Source organism: Molossus molossus, unplaced genomic scaffold (assembly GCF_014108415.1).
Source record: "Molossus molossus isolate mMolMol1 unplaced genomic scaffold, mMolMol1.p scaffold_m16_p_1, whole genome shotgun sequence".
Lineage (NCBI taxonomy): Eukaryota > Metazoa > Chordata > Mammalia > Chiroptera > Molossidae > Molossus > Molossus molossus.
The window spans coordinates 1,748,662-1,772,022 of NW_023425344.1; the positions used below are offsets into that span (position 1 = coordinate 1,748,662).

General features: G+C 58.5%; 1 protein-coding gene across 1 annotated transcript; it reads right to left on the reverse strand.

Moving 5' to 3' along the window:
- Positions 1-1,072: 1,072 nt before the first annotated feature.
- On the reverse strand, positions 1,073-21,402 carry NOP14 (NOP14 nucleolar protein). The gene is made up of 18 exons (XM_036275003.1): positions 21,208-21,402; positions 17,406-17,540; positions 16,816-16,957; positions 15,139-15,278; positions 14,336-14,470; positions 13,515-13,637; positions 13,148-13,276; positions 12,095-12,374; positions 11,170-11,300; positions 10,747-10,832; positions 9,773-9,908; positions 7,573-7,674; positions 6,937-7,090; positions 5,464-5,623; positions 3,228-3,375; positions 1,848-1,966; positions 1,585-1,740; positions 1,073-1,483 (listed from the first exon to the last, which is right to left on the reverse strand). The coding sequence occupies exons 1-18, from the start codon at positions 21,400-21,402 to the stop codon at positions 1,384-1,386; spliced, it is 2,571 nt and encodes an 856-aa protein (XP_036130896.1). The 3' UTR covers positions 1,073-1,383.
- Positions 21,403-23,361: the final 1,959 nt, after the last annotated feature.

The window sequence follows — 23,361 nt, forward strand, 5'->3', positions numbered from 1 at the left end:
TCCTGGCCTGCGCTGCCTCCTGCCGCCCCTGCTGCTTCTGTTCACACCTGTGGCCAACCCGAACTGCAGACAAATGGGGAAGAGGGTTCTAGAACACGAAGTCGACCTTCCGCGATGACACGGGGAGCACCAGTCCACCCCTTGCCAATCACACACCTCTTTATACTACGTATCCCAGTAACAATAGCAGTTACACTTGTGTAATGTAGACAATCATCCCACCTGCAATCTGAATGGACACGGTAGCTCTCTCCAAAGAAGGCTCAACCTCCCCTTGTCCACGTTTGGCTGCTGCTGTCCCGAGCCATGCTCCCCCTTTTGCATCATGTAACTCACACTTAGGATGGGCCGACTGCCCCAACACTTCTTACATCAGGTGTGGGGAAGCGGCAGAGGAAGGAAAGTGTTGGATAAAAAGAACAAATGGCCCTGGCGTTTGGCTCAGCGGTTAGAGCGTTGGCCTGCGGTCCTGAGAGACCCGGGTTTGGTTCCCACTGAGGGCATGCGCCTCGGTTATGGTTGCAGTTTGTCCCCGGCCCTGTTTGGTCGTGCGGGTGGCAGCCACTCGTGTCCCTTTCACGTCGATGTTTCCCCCCCTCCCCTCCCACTCTTTCTGAACAAAATATGGAAAAATATCCTCGGGTGAGGATTAAAAAAAAAAAAAAAGTGTTCATATCAACATGCTAAACACAGTCCCTAAACAGTCCCCATTCTAGGGACCTTGGAGGCTGTCACTTCCAGCAGCCCACAGCCCCTCGACCGTCTTGCACTCTTAAGAAGCTTCTTGGTGTGGAGGATGGAAAGTCAGCCTTTAATTTACAAGCTTTCGACCTTAACCACAACCTCCGCATCTTAACTGATTCTGACCCAAAACCTAGGCCTCCCAGGTCAGGGCCAGTGTGGCTCAGCGTCCCCTCCCCCGCCACAGCCGCCCAGTGCGCAGAAGCAAGACTGGGCAATGGCTCTGAAGCAGCCGATAGACTGAATTAGGGCAGTGCCGGTCATGCCTGTTAAGGGGTTGGGGTATGGGTGACTGTTTTATTCTTTGATATCTGATTGCGAACGTGTTTATTTTATAATTGAAAATGTAATTTACAATGTGAAATAACACTGCATTCTATACATGAAGGCAAGTGTCCTTGGTTGACTAAAATTAAGACTGTCCAGAATCCTCGGTCCCAAACCCTATGACTGACTGGTGTTTGTCTGCATTTGATGGACCAAGTCATTTAGTTTATCAGCACTTGGCCCTTGGAGAGAACTGTTCCCAATTCCAAGTCATTTCATCAGGGAGGTGGAATGGGAGCTGAATGCAAGAAAAAACCAGACATCACAGCACCTTTACTTTCACTAGTACGGCGCCTCCTTGCCTGAATAAAAAGTTTATTTTTTGAACTTTTTCCTCTTCAGAGCCTTCCATTCACCTTCCTGCTCAGCCAGGCTGTTAAAAAGCTGCTTTACTTTGCGCTTTCTTTCCGCGTCCCTAAGACAGGAAAAAGCCCGTTTCTGGGTGAGTCTCTGGAGGACGGCCGGCACCAGGGCCATGCCCGGCACGTGCCCCCCGCCCCCCGCGCCGCGCCTCACCGTTCCCTGATCTCCGACAGCTGCATCCGGGCCAGGAACTGGTTGTCCTTGCGGATCTCCCGCACGGCGCCCTTGAACTCTCGCCTGTGCTTGTGCACCAGCCTCTTCCGCTCCTGCTCCTCCTTGCTGCTTCCCTGCTTCCTCCCGAACTCGAGCCTGAAAGCAGGCAGCACCCGGGAGGAGTTGGCTCCAGGACTGCAGGCGGGCCCACACCCAGACCCCTGGGCCCTCCACGGTGAGACCCTGCCCGGAGCCACACTCACACTCTGACCAGCCGGGGGGTGAACAGCTTCAGCGGCACCGGCTTGCTCTTCTCGCTGACCAGGGGATGGTAGCGCCTCTCCTGGGTCTCGATGGCAGTCAAGGTGCTTCGACACAGCTCCTGCAACAGAGGAAGGGCGCTGCTGAGATGGCCCAAGGCGGCCGGCCCTCTGCAGCCTCTGTGGGGGGCGGCGCGGGACCTGGCCTTCTTCACTCTCCCAGGTGGTCACAGGCCCGCGACCTTGCTGGCGGGGAGGGGTGTGCATGAAGGCCGCCCCTCTCCCTCCGGCACAGCCCTCCACGCAGGCAGGGCCGCAGGGCCGAGGACGGCAAGGACATCTGATCAGCAGTAAGGCCGCCTGTGCTCCCAGCACCGGGCAGTGGGGCTGTTCTTCCCCAGAGAAACCTGGCAGCACCTACTGGGCACGCAGGGAGCCAGGCAGCACCTGCTGGGCACGCAGGGAGCCAGGCAGCGCCTGCTGGGCACGCAGGGAGCCAGGCAGCACCTGCTGGGCACGCAGGGAGCCAGGCAGCGCCGGGCCATGTGGCAGGCCGAGCAGGACTGTGTTACGATCTGACCTCACTCCCACCCCAACAGAAAGTACCTGCAGTTAAGGCGCTCTCGTCACAGCCGGCTCCCAGGGGAGCTGGCTGAAACGTGAGGAACTTTCTAGAAACCAGCCTGCTGATGTTGGTTCCTTGCTTTTCTCCTCACACAGGTGTGTCCCGGAACTCAGGCTTCCTGCACCACAGGCCCTGCACCCTGACCTGTCTGGAGGTTCACCCCTGAGGGCCAAGTGCCCCAGCTCCGTGGGGACTACAGGCAAGGCACGAGCAGCTCAGCTCACCCCGAGCCACGAACCGGCCGTCTGCCCTTAGGAGTGAGGGACAGGCCACAGACACGTCTGCAGGTGGGCAGGTGCTGACACCTCTGCACCTTCCACCAATGACAGGACGTCCTCACAGGCCCACGTCCTGGGGGACAGAGATGTGACGGCACGTGCTGGGGCCCCGCCACGGGCAGGGCAGCGGCCGGATGGAGGGAGGACCTCGGAGGACCCAGGTGAGACGGGTGGTGGCACAAGGTGCGTGGGCGCAGGAGCAGGGTGACTGGGCGGCAGCAAGGTGCCTGCGGCCACGCGGAGCCTCCAGGTCAGAGAGGCCCACACGGCGTGTGGCCTGTGCCGGGCGGTGAGACTGTTCTCAGGAAACCCATGTGCTGGGAGGGGCTGTTGCCCAGACTCGGTGGACAGTGGGCAGACGGAAAGGGACGTGTGACACTGTGACAGTCCTCAGATCAACCCATGCCCAGACTCGCAAGAACAGAGCCCCCCTCGCAGAAAGGCTGGACCAGGGCCACGCACCCCGGCAGGGAGCCTCACCTGCAGCTCCTGGGGATGGTTGCTGGCAGCCAGGTGCTGTGTCAGGAGAGTTCTGAAGGGCCTCATGATGTCCTGGAAGGCGGGCAGTGTCCCATACATGAGCACACAGCGCTGCGCCAGGGCCAGACACACGGCCAGGCAGGACAGCCTGCAGGGCGACAGGCAAGAACGTTGGCAAGAATGAAAAGTCAGCACTCGACTGAAGACGACAGTGTGGGCCGTGGCAGGCGGAGGTCACACTGGCCACAGGGCCAGGCGTGGAGGACGGCCTTGTCCGGAACAGCGGTGCCGTGGGACAGTGCAGGACAGGGCTCTTGTTTTAGTTTTAAATTAGTTTGTAAAGTTAGGCAGATATGTTTTGAAAATAACATAGATACTCTGGGAAAGTTGTCTTTTCCATGGAAATAATGGCTGTCAGGACTTGAACAGACATTTTTCCAAAGAGGACACACGGATGGCCGACAGGTACGTGACAGGGGCTCAGCTCACTCAGCAGGGAACACAGGTCAGACCACGTGAGACACCTGCACACCTCTCAGAAACCAAAAAACAAAACAAGTGCTGGCAGGGACGTGGAGGGATGGGACCCGCGTGCGCGGCTGGTGGGAATGCAGAGGCGCAGCCGCCTGGAAGCAGCATGGAGGCTCCTCAGATCCTTAGAGATAGAGCTGCCATGTGACCAGTTGTTCCATTCTGGGTACATCCCCCAAAGAAAGGCAGGCGGGGACTGGGCAGACTTACACACCACTGCCCACAACAGCGAAAACAGCAGCAACCCAAGTGTCCACCACAGACAGAAGAGCAAGTCGCAGTCCATCCACACAGAGGACTGCTACTCAGCTTAAAATGGAAGGAATTCTGACACCTGCTCCAGCACGGAGGGACCTGGGACACGATGAGCAGCGAAGCAAGCCAGTCACAAGGACAAATGCCATCTGATTCCACTTCCGTGAGGCCCACACCGGTGTCAAATCAGAGACAAGTCAGAGCGATGGAGCCAGGGGCGGGGGAGGGAGCTGTAGTTCAGTGGGGACAGTGTGTCAGTTTGGGAAGATGAGCAAGTCCTGGAGAGGATGACGGTGAGGCCACTGAACTGTACACGGATAAATAGGAAGGTAAACTTTATGCGTATATAACCACAGAAAAATTTTTTTCAAGAATAGAATTTCAAGCAATCTCTAACTTAAAGATCAGAGCCCGGCCCGGCCAGTGCGGCTCAGCGGGGACGTCCGTCTGCATCAGAGCCCGGCCCGGCCAGTGCGGCTCAGCGGGGACGTCTATCTGCACACTGAAAGGTCACCAGTCTGGTTCCTGGTCAGGGCACATGTCTAGGTCTAGGTTCGATCTCCAGTTGGGGCGTGTATGGGAGGCAACTGATCGATGTTTTCCTCCCATCAATGTTTCTCTCTCTCTCCCTTCCTCTCTCTAAAAATCAATAAAAGCATCTCAATCGAGGATTTAAAAAAGTAATTAAAAAAATACTTTAGCCCTGGCTGGTTTGGCTCAGCGGTTAGAGCATCAGCCTGCGGTCCAGAGACCCAGGTTCGGTTCCCGCTAAGGGCACGTACCTCGGTTGCACTTTGTCCCCGGCCCTGGTTGGTCGTCCAGGAGGCAGCCACTCGATGTGTCCCTTTCACGTCGATGTTTCTCCCTCTCTCTTCCTGTCTCTCCCTCCCACTCTGTCTGAACAAAAAAGCAGAAAAATGTCCTCAGGTGAGAAAAAAAAAAACTTGAAAACCGGAAACTGAAGGACTCACAGCACACGCCCGCTCTGCCCTCCCACCAGAGGGACGTGGTCACGGGCGGCTGCTGCGGGAGCCGGGCCCACACGTGTGCCCTTGGGCGACTCCTCCAGGTCCCAGGCCACCGTGGGATGTCCCCACTCACTGCCCCTCTGGTTTCTTCCAGCAGTTCTGTCGTTTCAGCATGCAAGCCCCCCTCCTTTGTTAATTCCTGAGACTCTTCTTCTTCCTCACCCTACTGTCATGGAACTGTTTGTCATTTCCTTTCCAGACTGTTGACTGTTAGCGTACAGAAATGCAACTGCTTTCTGCACACAGACTCCATATCCTGTACTTTGTTAAATCCAATTATTATATCTAATAGCTTTGCTGGGGAGTTTCTAGGGTTTTCTACTCATAGGTAACCCTCCAAACAGATGACACGGGGCAGCCTCGGGCCCAGGGCCTGGGGTGTCCGGGCTCTCTGAGGCCTGGCCCGTGGGGCCCACACCTACCGGGTGTGGTTGGCCTCCGTCTCGGTCTGGGCTTTCGATGCACTTGCCCAGTGGAGGGACAGGCTTCGCCTCTGCCACGTGGCCGCGTCCTCGTCGTTAGACACCAGGAGCAGCTCCGAGTTCTTCCCCCGAGGTCTGAAAGGGTGCACCAGAGTGTGACCTGAATTCCAAGGGGACAGGGACAGAGAGGCCTCTGAGCGTCACTGGATTCGTGGGGCAGTGGCCTGGGGTGCCGCCGCCATCCATGTCTGTGCCCTTGAGGGCAGGCAGCCGTAGAGAACATCCATGAAACAAGTGACCTTGATGGGAAATCAGAAATGAGCAGTGATGACAAAGCAGGGGGAGGCGTCAGCTGTGAGTGCTGCTGGGGGACCGAGTTCACCGAGTCAGTCTATCCCGCAGGGCGAAGGCTGGCAAAGGACCAGGGATGTGCAGGACTTGGCCCTGGCACGGCCCGGCAGGGCGGGTGAGGCCGAGGGAGCAGCCTGCAGGGAGAGCAGAGGGGAGCAGAGGAGCTGGGCAAAGCAGCTGCCCACCCGCTGCCGCCCCACGTCCAGTGCCTTCTACACTTGGCCTGACTGCAGCCACCTTCTGACGGTGCCCGGGCTGTGCTCTGCCACGGCGGCCAGGGAGCTCGCAGCGGGGCGGCAGGACCACGGCGCCACCACTGAGTCGCGGGGGAGCCCAGGACCGGCGGCACTGAGCGCACCAACACGACCCAGCCAGGGACAGGCCAGCAGGCCTCCCCGCTCCAGGGGGCACAGGACTGAGGGGCCAGGGCAGTGGGTGAGCGCGCAGCGCTGGCGCTTGCTCCTCAGGAGTCTCTCCTCCGGAACCAAGGCCGAGGCAGCACCCAGCGCAGCGCTGCCCACGGTGGGAGCCCGGGAGCACGCCACGCATGCTTGTCGCACATACAAACGTAAGGTTCATCTTACGTATTTTACTTAATCCAAAATTTAAGAAAATTATTACTTCAACACAGAAAGCTGGGACAGCCCTGGCTGGTGAGGCTCAGCGGCTGGAGTGTCGGACTGCAGCCCAGAGCGCGCAGGTTCAATTCCTGGTCAAGGGCATGTATCTGGGTGGCAGGTTCAATCCACAGCCCCAGTTGGGGTCATGCAGGAGGCAACCACTTGATGCATCTCTCTCCCATCGATGTTTCTCTCTCCATGTCACGATAAACATCCTCAGGTGAAGATTAACAGCAACACACAAAGCAAGCGGAGACTGTTTTAGGCAGCTCTCTGGGGCCCCTGACAGCGCCCGCGTGCGGCTCTAGCCCGATGCCTTCGGAGTGCGAAGTGTCCTCATCCGCACGAGGGAAGGGGCACACTCCAGTGAGGGGACGCAGACGTTTGTCTTCTCCCCACTCTCCCACCTCCCAACCTCTCCACCAGGATGAGTCCCTTTCAGAAGTCCTCCAGAAAAGTCTCAAGTACAATACATTCGAAAAGCTCCCTCCGATCAGCTCACCTTGGCTTTGCTTGTTGGGGGTTGCTATGTACAGGATCCCCAGAAGAAAGTTAATCAGCTCGGGTATGAACCTCTGGGACAGAGACACGTAGTCCAGGGACACGCAGCACACGAACAGGCCCTTCACCGCGTCTTGCAGAGAGAGGACAGGGCACTGCAAAGGAAGAGCTCGGTGACTGGTGGGACCAGGTCTGGACACCGCGCCCGGCAGACCACCTGCTCCCACGTGAGGTGGGTGCCGGAGCTCCGCCCAGAGGGTGGGGCCCAGGGAGAGCGCGGGGCTGTGCAGCACCTGCGTGAGGGGCCCAGCCCACACCATCACGGAAGAGGGATCACCGGGGCTTTAAGCAGAAAGGACTAGAACCCCCATCAGACTCCACGCTTTCTCCACTACGATGATTGTTTTCTGGGGTAACACCCTCTATTACCTCCAGTTGCTAAATCAGACCCCGACCCCATCTGGGCTGCTGAAGCTGGGGTGCTGTGGGGGAACTGGGGCTTTCTGATCTCGGAGCTCCCAACTCGTGCCCATGACCCTTTGGGACAAGCTGCTCCTCTGCCGGCCCCAACATCAGTGTCCAGGGCCCTCATGCAGCCCCGCCGCCCTGACAGAGCGGGGCCCATGCGGACACGCACCTTGGTGAGCAGCTGGCTCAGGCACACCAGGGCGGGGGTCACCACAGGGTGCCAGAAGTCCGAGGCCGGGAACAGCAGCCCAGCGATCCTCAAGTAGACGAGCTGGAAGGAAAGCGTGCCGTGAAGGTGGAAGGAGGGAGACAGGGTTTAAACACTGCCTACCAGGGCTCCAAAGCAAAAGTGGCTTGAGATCTGGTGAGACACAGCGTCGCCCCGTGACGTGCTGTGTGGCCTTGTGGCCAGGCAGGGGCTCCCTCCAGAGCTGTTACTCACACCACACCCAGACAGGCTCTTTGGAATGTGGGGGTTCTCTGGTGGTCGGTGAGTGGGTGCAGCATGAGGCTGTACTGCCCCAGGAGCCTGGCCAGCTCGGGTGCAGGCCCCAGCTGACCGTTCTGGAGCGTCAAGCCCACGGCTGGTGCAGGGGTCACTGCAGACTACACACCCACTGCCCTTTTTGCCTTGGGGAGCAGTCAGAGGCCGTGGGCCCCACACCCTCGCCCTGCTCTGAGCCTGGAGCTCAGAGGGAAGATGGCTTCTCTGTGGCAGCCTCACCAAGCACACTGGACAGATGACAAGCCCGCTCGTCCACCCTGCAGGCACCGTGCTGCGGTGAGGGCGTGGAGGGCCGCGGGCAGTGGGGCTGGGAGCCGGAGGGGCTGTTCTCTGCACAACCCCCCCCCCCCGCCGTGCTGTCTGCTGTCCCCATCTGCTCATCACAAGGAATGGGCCACAAAGCTCCAGGCCGTGGTGCTGACAACAGCCGACTGCTAACAGCAGTATTACTTGCAAGCTCCCTGGTCTAATTTCACATGGGACACAATGACCAGTGCAGGTGCAGTGAGTGGAGACATGTCAGAGCAGGTGGAAGTGGGCGGGCGGCGTGGGTCTGGACGGGGGCGGCAGGGTGGTCTGGACCGGGGCACCGGGGCGGCAGGGTGGTCTGGACCGGGGCACTGGGGCGGCAGGGTGGGAGCAGGGGCACTGCCCAGCCCGCCACACCCCCAGGAAGTGGGGAGCCGGTGCCACCTCCACCACGTGAAGCTGCCTCGACTACATTCTAAGATGACACCTGAAAACACAAAGTAGCCCTGGCCAGTTTGGCTTAGTGGTTGAGTGTCAGCCCCCGGATAAGAGTTGCGGGTTTAATTCCGGTCAAGGGCACGTACCTCGGATGCAGTTTGGTCCCCGGTCCTGGTCAGGGTCGAGTGGGAGGCAACCAATCGATGTGTCTCTCACATTGATGGTTCTCTCTCTCTCTCTCTCGCCCCCCCCTTCCTTTGCCCCTTCCCACTTCATCTGAAGATAAATGCAAAAATATCCTCAAGTGAGGATTTAAAAAAAAATTAAAAATACAAATGTGGCTGTTTTGTCTTAGGTGATGATGACAGCAACCTATTACTTCTACGTAGACGGCCAAGGTCCAGGGATAGCCACAGGCAACACCAACACGAGGCACCAAAAAGGCAGGTATTGCAGCCTTCACCCCCTTACATACAAGGGCAGAGCCAGGACCCACAGCTCAGACAGAGAGACTGGGCTGAAGGCCAGGCAGCCCGCCTGGGCCCCGCTGTTTGGCCCCCACAATACTGCTGGGCAGAAGCAGGCCCGAGGAGAGGGGCTGAGACCAGGTCTCCCCGGCCAGGGCTGCAGGCACCGCCCCTCATGGGTACTGCGGAGAGGATGCTGGGACAGGCCCACAGAGGAACCGAAGTCACCGGCAAAGGCCTGGACACTAGCTCAGATCCTGTTTGGGGGAGTCTATTAAAACCATGAACACAAATCTTGCACTTTGAGTTCCCGCTAGTGATTGTTCGTTCACTTAAACACAAAGGCTAGGAAGTGGAGTAGCTGAGTAAAGGTCACTGAGGCCAACACTACCGCCATGGCTGTCACAAACTGCCCCGAATGTCTCAGTGAAGGAACCACCCCGTGGGCTTGGGTCCCCCAGGAAATCTGCTCCTTCTTTTGGCCTTAAAACCTCTTTGCCATGAAGACAAAACATGGTCCCTTCATATGCAACCAAACCACAACTTTTTTTATGAACACATTTCAGTTCACCAGTGACAGAGAAGCACCCCTGCAGATCACCCTTGGGGACGCTGGCCTCTCGGGGCCATGCAGCCACCTGCGTGACACTGGACGGCACTGGGCTCCTGGCAGCTGAGGCCGGTGACTCGTCAGGCGAAGCGCAGCTTACCACGTCCAGCCCCGGAAACGAGGCTCGGCCCTTGGCCTCGATCCTCTCTTCCATCTCGTGCATGGCATCTCGGAGGACAAACCTGACGGACTCGCTCGCAGATTCAGGAAACATCTGGCAAAGGTTGTACAGTTGCCTGTTGATCAAACACAAGTCAGCGGAACAGGCTCCAGAGAAAACAAGACCCCGCCCTCTCTGTGGCCAACCCTGCTCTGGAGCCGAAGCCACACGGGACCGGCACCGACACTGCCGGCTGCAGGGTGGGCCAAGTGGCCCTGCACATGTGCTCGGTGACATGTGTGTGGCCTACGCTCAGCTCGCGGCATGGGGCACGTGTACCCGGCCTGGCCGTGTGTCTGGCGCTTCACCACGAGCTCGAGGCTCCGCAGCAGCCCGCCCGAAGAGGCGGCCGTCGCGAGGCCCCGCGCCCACTACCCTCCCCACACGGAAGCCGCGCCAGGCCTGCCCCGGCCACCGCAGGGCCAGGAGCCACCACACGGGGCTCTGCTGTCACCAGGAGCCAAAACCAGCTGTCATCCCTGCGCAGGGACAGCTGGGCAAGAGGGACGGGCTCCCCCACCAGCGCCCCAGGTCGCACGAGCCTGCTGGGTGCCACTGAAGTAGACTCGAGGTGACATCGGGACATGCCCAGAACCACGTGTTCCAATCACCCCTCAGACACCCCAGCAGAGCTTGACGTCATTGGAGAATGAAAGCGAGTCACCCTCAGATAGTATAAACAGATCTGAAGGGGTTCGGCCATCAGAGTCCTGTCTGTAGCTAAAGACATGCCCCATCCCCAGGGGGCAGAAGCAGGCTGACTGGTCAGTGACCTGTCACGGCTGAAGTCACAGCCGCTGCCGCGCCTGCAAGGCCCATGTACAAGGTCCCCTTACAAACCCTGAGGTGTATCCTCACCACTCGACGAGAATGAGATAGTTCAGCTCAGTCCCATACCCACCATGTCTACTTACACAACCAGCTTATCAATCACTTCGAGGTCTGGTGGATCATCTGTGGCCAAATCTCCAACATATTCCAAAAGGAAGCCGAACAGTTTCTGGGAGAACAGACGGGAAGAGCTCAGTGCTGAGCCGGGAATGAACCCAGGCAGATGCGGGAGGGAGGGCTCAGGCTGGAGCACGAGGGTGGCATGCACAGCGCCCCCGCCTCAGCAGGAGGCCAGGGTTCAGGTGATGCGGCGCCAGTGCAGGCCTCCCGGGCTGCCAAGGCCCAGAGCACTGCATGTCCAGGCTCTCCGCCCACTGCAGCCCCGGCCCCGCCAGCACCGTGCAGGGGTCAGGGCACGCGGCGACAGCAGCTCCCTGTGCCCGGGCACCACACAGCCCAGGGACAGAGGCCTACGCTCCCAACACTGAACCCTTCACCCCGCATACTTCTAATTTTGCCTTGTTTCCCACGGCGAGACTGGGATGGTGGCACTTCTGAATTCTCTCTACCACCAGCAGCTGCTCCTCCGCGGACTTCCCTGACAGCAGAGACTTCAGTTCCTCCGAGGACTCCGGAGCTGTGGAAACACACGCTGCACACTCACTGTTCAGCACGAGAACGACCCCTGTGCCGGGCGCAGTGTGAGGGTATTATTTCCTTTGCACAGCGAGAGACCTTTGGACTTCTGTCTACAGAAACACGAGTTTCCCGAGCCTCCCCGCGTGCTGCAGCGTCACACCTGTGTGCCGTGGGCGGGGAGGCTAAGCCTGCGGTGAGCAGCCCCTCGGAAGAGGCACCGTAAGGAAGGGTCTGAGCCTGTGCTCTGGAGGAACCTGCCTGAATACCCAATACGCTGTGAGTGCAAGGGACAGGGCGGGCCAGGAGCCCCGTGAGCAGAGCAGTGGCGTCCCCTGAGACCCCACCAGCTGGGGCCACGCCCATGGAAGCCAGCCTCGCCTGTGAGTGTGCCGTCTTGAAATAACCTGCAATCACAGGAAGGGACTGCTGGCCGGAGCTGGACCCCTTTCCTGTGTCCTGGAGAGAACACAGCGGCCTGAGCACAGGGCGCTGATACCCAGGCCTGGCCCAGGTCTCTGCAGCCGCATGCCCACGCAAGAGGCCGACACTTCCACAGGAAGGTGTGTGTCTGCCCTCTTCCCGCCTGTGTTCACTCACAAAGGCCACCAGTGTGCCAGGCCCCACAGCAACACTGGACAGACATGGAGGAGGACCACACCTGTCCACCAGCCGAGGCTTCAGCTGGACGTGTCCACGTGTCACCACAGCCCCACTCCACAGGAGCCCCAGGGGGCTGACTGATCGCCAGGCTGGACGCCATCCCCAGACCAAGGAAACCCCCCAATTTGTTACCTGCAAATGTATAGGGCAGCTCGGCTCCAGCAGCTTCTCGGGCTTCCTGACACCCAGTCTCCGGCCTTTCCCTGGGCGCCCGCCGCCGCACCCGCTCCGGCCCCACACTCTCGTCCTCGCTCTCCGCATCGCAGTCCAGGTCCAAGTGGCTGTCCGAGCCCCCGCTGCCCTCTGCGTCCTCCTCGCTCTCGTCCTCGCTCTCGTCCTCGCCCTCTTCCTCTGCGTTCCCACCGGCACTGGCTTCCCCGCTTTGCTCTTCCTGGACCTTCATCTTTCCGTCCTGGGAACACGACGGGACACCACAGGCATGTGGCCCAGGAAGACCGCGGGCGGAGCACCGGGACTGCACCCAGCGCTGCACACACCCACGTGCTTTCTCTCGCTCGCCAGCAGGGAACACAAACCTCCACTGGATCTGGGCCTCAGTGCCCACCTGCAGCTCAAACCCGACCACGGGGGAGAGGCCAGGAGCCAACCCCACACCTGCCGCCAGGATGCCGGGCCCCAGCAGCTGTGAGGTCTGCAGCAGCCAGCCAGTGGCTCTGGGGACAGCTGGTTCCGCAGGGGCTTCTTGGGATTTGGGATGCACTGGGGTGGCAGCACCCAAGGGTGACCTGTGTCCCCCAATGTGTTGTGAGCACCCAAACCCTGCCTCGGGTTCCTCTCTGCTCAGGACACCTGCCTGCCCTGCACCCTGATGGACTCACTTCGAGGGGGGGACGCGTTTGAGTCTTAGCAGTTCACGAACACTGCAGCCTCAGAAACGTCGTATTTCACCGCAGCGTTCAGAGCGCTGGCCTTGAGCGCGCTCCCGCCACGTGAACGCTGAGTTCACGCAGACAACGGGTCACTCGTTAACAGACGAGTAAGCGCGAAAGGAGCCCCAAGAGGGCAGAGTTCATGCTGCCACCTGCCCGTCTCGGGCCTGGGCCCATAAACACCAGGTGCAGGGCTGCAGGGACACACTCCGGAGGAGTCAGTTTCCACCTGAGACAAGCCTATTCAGCGAGACACCCCAAAACGTGTTTAACGTAGAAAAGGCAAACGTCTTACTTCGTAGGAGAGCAGACGCCTGTCATCCTTGTCCAGCACGAAACCATCGTTCAAGTCGTCTGCTGACACGTGTGTGGGCTTCTTCCTGTCCCCCTCCTCCTTCCCGAGCATCCTCCGGACTCTGTCCACCTGAGTAGGAGAGAGAAGTCACGTGTGGTGCTCCTCGCGGACGGGCCAGGAAGGACATTACCTGTACTTTTTTGTGTGTGATCAGAATAAAGATACTTACAAAAGAAAAAAGATACTTACAGTAAAATACACATAGTTTCAATAGCCTGAAAAGACCCCACTGACTAAAGCAGAGAGTGTCTCCCCCCCCCACTCCCCCAGCGGCCAGGTGCCTGACGCTCCGGCATCGGACCCGCACCTCGAGGCGCCGGAGCCGCTCCTGCTCCTCCTTTGCCAGCTCCTGCTCCGTTTTCATCCTGTTGCAGGGCTGTGCCTTCATCTCAAAGCCCAGCTCGCGGACCATCCTGTCGTAGGCGTCAGGCTAGGGCAGAAAGAAGGGGTGTTTCATTTTCAGTACGTGTCTTTTCTTTACACCTGCCAGGCGGTTCCCTCACGCAGCCAGGGCTGGCACCATCACGGGGACACAGAGCCACGGCAGTGTTGTTCTTGAGAGGACGCTGTTCTCATCAGTCCTGACAACACTTTCAGGTCACACAGGACTTTTCGCTCCTAGAAAGTTCTCAAAATACATCTGCTTTAATAAAACTGATCACTGCTCATCAGGCACTAAGCCCCCAGAGGTCGGGTGAAGGTAACAGCAGCAGCAAAGGTGACTCAGACGTCCTGACGCCAGGCGACCAGGCGACGACCTCCCTATTTCCTGGAGACCAGCTACTCAAACACATGCAACTGTGTCAACAGCTTAGACTAAAAGAATGTGGTAGGAACCGAACATTGTGTGGAGGGAAAAGTAAACGTGTAAATTCAAACACCGCCGGACGGTCTCCCCACTGAAGTATTTTTCATACTGAGAATTATCTTTTCTTCAATTTTTTTTGAGTAGATATTGAAATAATTGTTAGTCTGTTTCCACCCCAAAGGAACAGACAACCTGAGAAAACATCAACAGAAACTCAGGTCCTAACAGAAACGGAGACCAGGAACCTGGCCACCGCCTCCCTGCGGAGAAAGTCGACGGCAGACGCGAGCTCTGCATTGGCTTCTGCTGCTGAGTCCCACCTGCGGCTGCTCCTTTCGGTCCCTGTGCTGGGCCCGGGGCGCCTTGGGTGCCAGGAGGCTGTGGATCTCTCTCCAGTCTCGGTCCAGCCTCTCCGTGAGCTCCAGGGCGTCTTCACGCTGAGCCTGTCTCTCCCGCTGAAAAGAAGAGCCGACAGCCACAGCGTTACTGCTGGACTCGGACAGACAGCCTGCCACCGTGCCCAGGCCACTCCTGGTGACGAGCAGCCGCGCTCGCATCAACAGGACGCTGGCCACAGGTAATCAAGACCTTCTGTGCAAAGCTGCAGAGTCTCACCCGACAGCACTCGTCTCCTGCTGCACGTCAAACACCGAAACCAGCCCCGCCAGTGTGGTGTAGTGGTTAGAGCGCTGGCCCACACACCGAAGGGTAGCGGGTTCGATTCCCCGTTAAGGGCATGTACCTGGGTTGCAGGTTCAATCCCTGGCCCTGGTTGGGGCATGTGTGGGACGCAGCCCATCGATGTGTCTCTCACATCGATGTGTTTTTCTCTCTCCTCCTCCTCTCTCCCTCACTTGCACTCTAAAAACAAAATTCAATGGAAAAATATCCTCAGGTGAGGATTAACAACGACAAAAAAACCTGAAACCAACCAGCCAACCAACAAAAACCCCCCAAACCACAACAAACCAGAGTATGTGTTCAGTGGAACTAAAACCCTGAATGCTTTTACTAAAGTCAAAGACAGCAGGGGCCCCAGCCGTGGGCCGCAGGGAAGAGAGCTGCAGGGTCTCTCTGAGCGTGTTGTGGCAGCCGCTCCAGACCCAGAATGTGACCAGCGCACCTTTTCTTGTTTCGACTTCAAAATGAGCTCCTCAATCAGTTCTTTTCGGGATCTGGGTCTCTCCCCCTCCTGGCCTGGCTGATTTGAGGTCTTCTTATGAAGGAGCCCCCCGCCTCCGAAATGGGCCGCCGTTAGCTCGGCTGCGGACAGAGCAGGGGAACGGGGCTGTGAAGCCCAGGCACCGGCACAGCTCCACGCACAGCACTGGGAACCAGCCCCATGGCCAAGGAAGAACCCTCGAATCCAGTGGCGGCCTGAGACCCCAGGCACAGTGCACTTCAACACCCAAATGAGCCACCCCAGAAAACCACCCCCTGGCCCTGACCCAAGTGACTGGAAACACCACCAAAAATGGACCTTTGTTTAATTGCATTCAAATCTCGTGAAAGAGAGGCGAATGCAGGAAAACCAGCTGGGATCTGAGCCGCAGGGGGAAGGGCCAATGCTCAGGCCACCGAGACCCTCCCGGTTCCTCACACCTCTTCTGAGGCCAACGAGACCTACTGCTCTTCGTCCAGCCCAGGCACCGGGCGGAGGACAGAAATAAACACCGTGGATGTCATCGAATCGGAGTGGAAAGAAACCTTTAAAAACCCCATTTCTTGCCCTGGCCAGTTTGGCTCAGAGGTTAGAGCGTCGGCCTGCGGTCCGGAGAGACCCGGGTTCGGTTCCCGCTAAGGGCACGTACTTCGGTTGCAGTTTGTCCCTGGCCCTGGTCGGTCGTGCGGATGGCAGCCACTCGATGTGTCTCTTTCACGTTGATGTTTCTCTCTCTCTCCCCCTTCCTCTCTCTCCCTCCCACTCTATCTGTACAAAAAATGGAAAAATATCCTCGGGTGAGGATAAAAAAAAACAAAAAACAAACCCATTTCTTTATGGAATGAGAAAATGGGTTTGATGTTAAGTGATTTGCCTCAGATCTCATAGCAATAACAGAAACAGAATGTTCTAGGCTGATGTCCAGCTCTGCCGGCCCCTAGGCCAAGCAGGGTTCTAGCCCACAGCTGCCCAGCTGAAGCTGCCACCTGGTTACTGAATCAGACCACACTGCTCCCCGCCACACTCGTGCAGGCAGACGAGGCGGAGGAAGGAGACGGCCGTCACACTGGTGTTCTCCAGGCTGCCCTCACCAGAGGCTCACACTCCAGGACTCATGGCTGGATGGTTCACCAGGCCCTCTGAGCTCCTGGCTAAAATGAACTAGTGACATTCACGTAAGACAGGGTACTGACGTGCTTCCTCAGCCCACAAAAGCCTCTGTCTGGTCTGTCTCCATCTGCATCTGTTGTACACCTTCCTGAAGTTCTACAATTAAAACACAGGAAAACCGCACGGCAAGTGTGGCTCAGTGGTTGAGCGTGACCCTGCACCAAGAGTTTGCTGGTCTGATTCCCAGTCAGGGCACATGCCCAGGTTGTGGGCCCGATCCCCAGGGGGGGGCATGCGGGAGGCGGCCAATCGGTGTTCTCTCTCATTGATGTTTCCATCTCTCTCTCTCCCTTCCTCTCTCTAAAATCAATAAAGGTAAATAAATAAAACAGGAAAACCCTGCTATGTGCAGGATTTCTCGAGCAGTTCAGGATCAGTGATGCTTACCCAGTAGTACTCGTCAAGGTCCCCAGGAAGGGAGGCAGAGAGTCCCCTGGTGAGCAGACCCTGTCCCGCCCCCGCCCTCACCGGACAGCGCGCCTCGCTCCTCAGTGTCACTGTCACTGTCGACAATGTCATTATGCTTCTCGATGTCTGCCAAAGACTGGCCGTAATGAGTTAATTCTTCATCTTCGTTTAGGTTGTAGATGTTCCTTTTTTCATGTTGTCGCTGACAAGAGAAAAATAAGGTCAGTTTTCTAAAATCTCCACATCCGTTTAGCAGTAACACTCAATTACTTTTCTACTGTCTGTGCAACATGACAGCGTAGCCTCAGCCGCGTCACGGTCGCTCTGGGCCACCCGACAAGCAGGACTGCGGAAGGTGCGTCAGTTCTTGGGTCAGCCTGGCCCCCGGAAACGACCCACTGGCCACTTACTGTCCACCCACCGAGCTGAAGGCAGCGCTCTAGTCCGAACCCGAGGACACGCAACTGCCGTGCGCTCTGGGAAGGCACCCCCACCAGCGGCATCTGCGGAAGGCTGCTTCTCCTTCGGCCTCACCAGAGCAGGTACAGAACTCGAGACCCCCCCTCGTCCCCAGTGGGCAAGTGCACAGGGACATAAATGAACGAGCCCGACTTCTGCGTACAGAAGACCTCCGCCCACTGTCCCCACACCTGCTGCTCCAGAGCGAACCTCCGCGTCATCTTCTCCTCCGCGCTGATGTTGCTGTTGTATTCTCCAAAGCGCTTATCGAGAAACACATTGGACTTATCCCGCTCCTTGTATTCCTTCAGCAAAGTCTGGGTACGCTGGAAAACAGATCAGGAAACAAGCTTGGTGAGCTTGGTCCCCGAAGGGGAAATGCTTCCACAGGGCACCACGGTGGCTCTAGTGCAGTGTGAGATGACACTGCCACCAGCCACTTCCTGTTCCTTAGGCCACTGAGACCAACAGTCCAATGAAAGGGCCAATCTACTGGCTGGAAAGAGCGATCTCAATCCCCAAGGAAACGGCTGCTGCCGCATAAGGGAGACAAAGGGGCCTAGTCTGACCCCAGGGGAAACTGCAGTGCACACCCAATACTGAGAGTCAAAGAGAAATGCAGCCACCAAGGGGAACACAGAACTGAGCCTCAGAGATCACCGCGTCAGGTACAAAGCTGGAGGAGCTGAGGTCCCGGCTGAGAGGAAGGAGATTCACAACAGGAGCTGACAAGGAAGCCCTATGTCAAGTCTGACGCCATAATCAATGACGGGCACAGACTGTGGCAGCACATTTTCTTGTTGCTTGTGACATACACACATTTATTTGTATATAAGTTAATCCTTGTCATTCGCGTGTCCATATCTGCAAATGTGCCTACTCGCTGAAGTTTATTTGCAACCTCAAGCCAATCCTTGCAGCAGTTTTGTGGTCACTCATTTTGCAGGCCTCACGTGCATGAGGCGTAGGATGTGCAGCCAAGAGCGTGGACACCAAATCCCACCAGCTCCCCCACCTGGGGGACACCAACTTCTCTGCCCCCTGTGGCCTCACCTGTCAGAGGGAGATAACGGTAGTCCTGCCTCGGGCTGTCATTGGGAAACTGTAGTGTCAAGCACTTGAGTCTAGGCTGGGTCCCAGCCATAAAACTGCTCCCGGTCTCAGCTCCCTCAGGTATAAGAGGGGGTAACCACCGCAGACTGAGTGCAGACCTCCTCGCACGTCCATCCACTGCAGACTGAGTGCAGACCTCCTCGCAAGCCCATCCCACCGCAGACTGAGTGCAGACCTCCTCGCACGCCCATCCACCGCAGACTGAGTGCAGACCTCCTCGCACACCCATCCCACCGCAGACTGAGTGCAGACCTCCTCGCACACCCATCCCACCGCAGACTGAGTGCAGACCTCCTCGCACACCCATCCCACCGCAGACTGAGTGCAGACCTCCTCGCACACCCATCCCACCGCAGACTGAGTGCAGACCTCCTCGCACACCCATCCCACCGCAGACTGAGTGCAGACCTCCTCGCACGCCCATCCCACCGCAGACTGAGTGCAGACCTCCTCGCACACCCATCCCACCGCAGACTGAGTGCAGACCTCCTCGCACGCCCATCCCACCGCAGACTGAGTGCAGACCTCCTCGCATGCCCATCCACCGCAGACTGAGTGCAGACCTCCTCGCACACCCATCCCACCGCAGACTGAGTGCAGACCTCCTCGCACGCCCCTCCACCGCAGACTGAGTCCAGACCCCCTCGCACGCCCCTCCACTGCAGACTGAGTGCAGACCCCCTCGCACGCCCATCCACTGCACAGAACCAACAGAGATGCATTACCTTCTGCTACTTTACAGATTATGTTGGAAACGAGGACTGTTGTAAAGTGATGGCAGGGACGGACACCTGGTCTCTCACTCCAAAGCCTGTTCTCACTCTACATTCAAGTGCCCGTTCACTTGCCAGGGACCGTCATGAACGCAAAGACTCCTGCCTACCTTGCCAGCCCTGTTTGCCCCTCTGCACAAATCATGATCTAACTCAGCTGGAGGACCCGTGTCCATCCAGACAGCTCTGAGCTCTTGGACCTCATGCTTCAGAACATTGTCCACTGCACAGGACGACTGTGAGCCCTCAAAGCACTAAGTTTTGGCTCCTTCAGTTACTTGAGGTTTTTGTTTTTGTTTTCCTTTATTGATTTTAGAGAGAAGAAGGAACAGGGAAAGAGAGATAGAAACATTGATGATAGAGAACATCAACTGGCCACCTCCTGCATGCCTCCCACTGGGGATAAGGCTCACAACCTGGGCATGTGTCCTGACCAGAAATCGAACCTCTTGGTGCAGGGTCTACGCTCAACCGCTGAGTCACACCAGACCAATTACTTGAGTTTGTACTGTGGGCCAAGTATGGAGGGTTCAGAGGCAGCAACAGCATGCCCTCCTCCTGGCCATTCGCCCCCAGACCTTTAGCACAGAAAGAGGTGGGCGTGTCAGACACTAGAGGCATGGGCACCCCATCCTATTTGGGTTATGGTGCTTGGGCAAGTATCAGAGTGGTGGCTTGGGCTGGCCTTTAGAAGATTTAGGGGCTGAAACAGGTCTTTTTGGACAAAATTGAGTTGCAAAAGGCAAAACGAGGACAATAGCTAGGGGCCAAATTGTGAAGTAGTCTGAGAATAACAAGCTGAGAAGTTTAAGAATAATAGCTAGTATTTAGGAAGCACTTACTATGTGCTAAGTACACATTTTCCTTAATTCTTATAACCACCACAAGAGTGAGGCTGTTATTATTCCACTTTAGAGGCGTAAGGGAACACAAACGTGTCTATGTCAGAGGCGCCTGCCCTGGGTGTGTGTGGGAGACCTGCTGAAGTCCGTTGGAAGTTTGTCTTGTGTCCTGTTCATACTGCCCGCCCCTTGTAGTAGGATGACATCTGATCAAAACCCAAGATGCACTGGGATCGCACACTGTGTGACGGAATATAGATTATGTGCGCTTGAAGGCAGAAGCCAAGTCTTAATTCATCTTTATCTCCCCAGCAGACAAAACAGAACTTAAATGTAAGTGCTCCGTGGAGCATAAAGGCGCCACAGACATTTAAACGGGGAGGGAGCCCCAGCCCCGACCAGTTGTGTGATGTTAGTAAATTCACTTGTCCTTCTGGGCCTTCACTTTTTCATCAACCAACTAACGTATCTTCTCCAGCGGAACAATAAATATTGTTCAACAAATCAATGAACAGGTCCCGGGACCCACACAGAATGCCACCTGAATCTGAAAGGCCCGGTACACTCTAGGACCACAGACGGAAGCTGTGACACTTTCCACAGAAGGCAACTGAAATGATGTTACCCAGCAAGGGACAAGGTCATGTGTTTCAAAGGAGAGACACTCTCATCAAACACCTACTGAGCACCCTGTGTGATCCCCTATCCTGTGAAGAACCAGACCCGTGGTCCCAAGAGCGCCAAGTCTAGAGGAGGAAAGGGGGTACAGGTCTGTACAGATGCATAGCAGCAGCAGGAGTGCGCGAAGAGTCACACCTGTGTGCTGGGCCTGGGGGGGGGGCAGTTTTCCAGGGGAGGTCATGCCAGCCCCTGCAGAAGCAGAGGCTGAAGACAGGCACAGTCTGACACAGGACGTATAGCTGGTGACACAGCTGTGCCCGGCGCGGTCCCAAGGATGTTCAAGGAACACATCTGATGCTCCCAACAGCCCAGGATGTAGGCATTATCACCATTTCCACTTTACAGCGGGGAAAATGAGGCACAGAGAAAAAGCCAATGGGTGTCTCAAGTCCCGGGGGTCCAGCTCCCGAGTCTGCGGCGCGGTCAGAACGTCAAGAAACACGCCGAGGAGGGTGGTGGGCCGGGCCGGGCCAGGGGCCGGGCCGGGTGCCGCGCTGCCCAACGGACCCGCAAGGCCAGGCGCCGGCCCAGCTGGCACGCGCGGCGCCGGCAGGGACGGCCACCGGGGAGGGGCGCCCCCTTACCTTCTGGATGGCCCGTGCGCGCGACACTCCGGGCAGCCCCACGTCGTGGCGCGTCTTCCTGCCCAGAACCTGGAACTTCTGCCTGTTGACTTTCACCTCGAACGGGTTGGGGTTGGGCCTGGCCCGGCCGCCCCGCGCTCCCGCCGGGGCCCTGGGGGCCTTGGCGCGCGCCGCGGCCGCCCTGGCCTTCCCCATGACCTAGTCTGGCCGCACCCCGAGGCGCCCGACTCCGCACGGCCTGGGAGACCCGGGGGAGGCCAGCTGACGGCCCACGACAGCCGGCGCCGAGCGGGTCCCTTCGGGAAACACGTGCGGGGCCCCGGGCGTCGACCCCGCCCTCGTGTCGCGATAACTGAGCCGGCGACGAGCACACCCATCCGGCTCGGCCCACTCGCCGGTGGGCTGAGCGACTACAACTCCCGGCAGGCCAGGCGGCCCGCTTCCGCCCCGCGCGGGGCCTTCTGGGAGCGGCAGTGCGCGCGGGGCCTTCTGGGAGCGGCAGTGCCCCGCGCGGCGCCGCAGCCGCCTCAGGTGGGGGCGAGGGGGCGCCGGAGCGCCGTCCTCTGGAAGCCGTTAGCGGGGAGCCGGCCGCGCTGCGAGAAGGCGGCGGCGGCGGCGGCGGCGGCGGCAGTAGCCGTCGCCGCCGGGGGCGGCGGCCCTGCCGGCGAGCCTTGCCCGGGCGTCGGGCTCCGCGGAGACTGCAGGCCCGGAGGAGAGTTAGGCGCGCGCGGCGAGGCTGATGGGGCCGCGAGCGCGGGCGGAGGCGCGGCGGTGGTAGCCCCGGAGAAGCACGGCGGCGGGCCTGCGGGCGCCGCTCGCCCCGGAGCCCCGAACCGGCGGCAGCCTGCGCGGCGGCGGCGGCGCGGCCGGCGGGCCCGCGGCCGGCGGCGCTCGTGGCGCCTGTGGCCGTGGTCGTGGCCCCAGGGGCGGTGCCAGGTCGACTCCTACGGGCGGTGTGTGCGGCGCGGCCGGCCGGCGGCGCCCGCGGGCCCTCGGACCCGCGCACCCTGGCTGTGGCAGCGGCGGTCCATGGAGCCGGAGAACCTCGCGGCCAACTCGCTCCTGCTGAAAGCGCGCCTGGGTGGGTGCCCGCGGCCCGAGCGCGCAGGTGTCCGCCGAGCGGGGGCGGGCGGAGGTCGGTCAGCCCGCCCGCCGGGCGTCGGCAGCGCGGGGAGAGCCGGGACGCAGCGGTGGGGTCGCCCTCTCCGGCCGTGCGGACCCCGAGCCCGAAACGCCGGGCGGGGGGCCCGGGGGCGCGCTGGGGTTCATTTGTAGCCGCTCTCATGCTGAGGGGCACACGGAGGCCCCCCTCTGCGTGTGCGCCTGGGTAGGAGAGCCGGGGTGGGGGGGAGCCCCGGGCGTGGGGGGCTCCTCGGGGCGCGGGCAGGTCCGCTGCGGCTCCACCCGTGCCCTTCCCACCCTGCCGCCCTCGGGCTGTCGCGCCAGCTGTAGAGGTGGGGCAAGGGGGTGGGTGGAATGCCCCACACGTGGTGAGTAACACCGCCCAGCATTTTCTGCCGGAAAGCCTAGGACCAAAGTCATCTTTCCAGATTTTTAATTTTTCTTCCTTAAAGTGTTATGAACACTGTTGGCTGGGGGCCGACCTCTTAGGAGTGTTCAGCTCTGTGTTCAGAAGACTCAGTGGGGTTGATGCTTAGAGAGGTTGACTATGAAATACCAGCAAGAGGTACATGGGTTCTGAGTGTTCGTTATAATTTAGGGCTGTTTTCCCAAGTTGAAAACTACTTAATTTGCTTTAGAGGCTTAGGGAGTATTTTCCAGGAAGTGTCTTCTTGGCCACATGTCTGTTCACGGCCAGCTCCTCCTCTAGTTTTTTCTGGCTCGGGTATGAGAACACTGACTTTTGAAGATAGCACGATAGTTGTATGTTGGGCCTGGGAATTGCATTGTCGATTTAATGTTATCAGTGAGCCCAGTGATTTTCTAAATTTATGTAAAATAAAACCAGTCCCTCTCTGGTCTCAAACAGAACATTTGTGAGAGGCTTTCCTCCTTTCAGGGATGTTGCTACTAGCCAGTATCAGGAGGATCACTTTGTAAAGTCTATAAATGCTGCACATCTGAAACTAGCATGATGCAGGGTGGGGCAAAAGTAGGCTTACAACTGTAAGTATGTGAAATGTAGAGTTTAAT

Bases quoted from the DNA above. Each gene is read 5' to 3' on its own strand.
- NOP14 (XM_036275003.1), bottom strand. From the start codon at position 21,402: ATGGGGAAGGCCAGGGCGGCCGCGGCGCGCGCCAAGGCCCCCAGGGCC. The intron at 17,541-21,207 runs GTAAGGGGGCGC...TCTGTTTTCCAG, and splicing joins GCGCACGGGCCATCCAGAAG to CGTACCCAGACTTTGCTGAA. The intron at 13,277-13,514 runs GTGCGGGTCCGA...TCTCCTACTCAG, and splicing joins AGCGGCTCCGGCGCCTCGAG to GTGGACAGAGTCCGGAGGAT.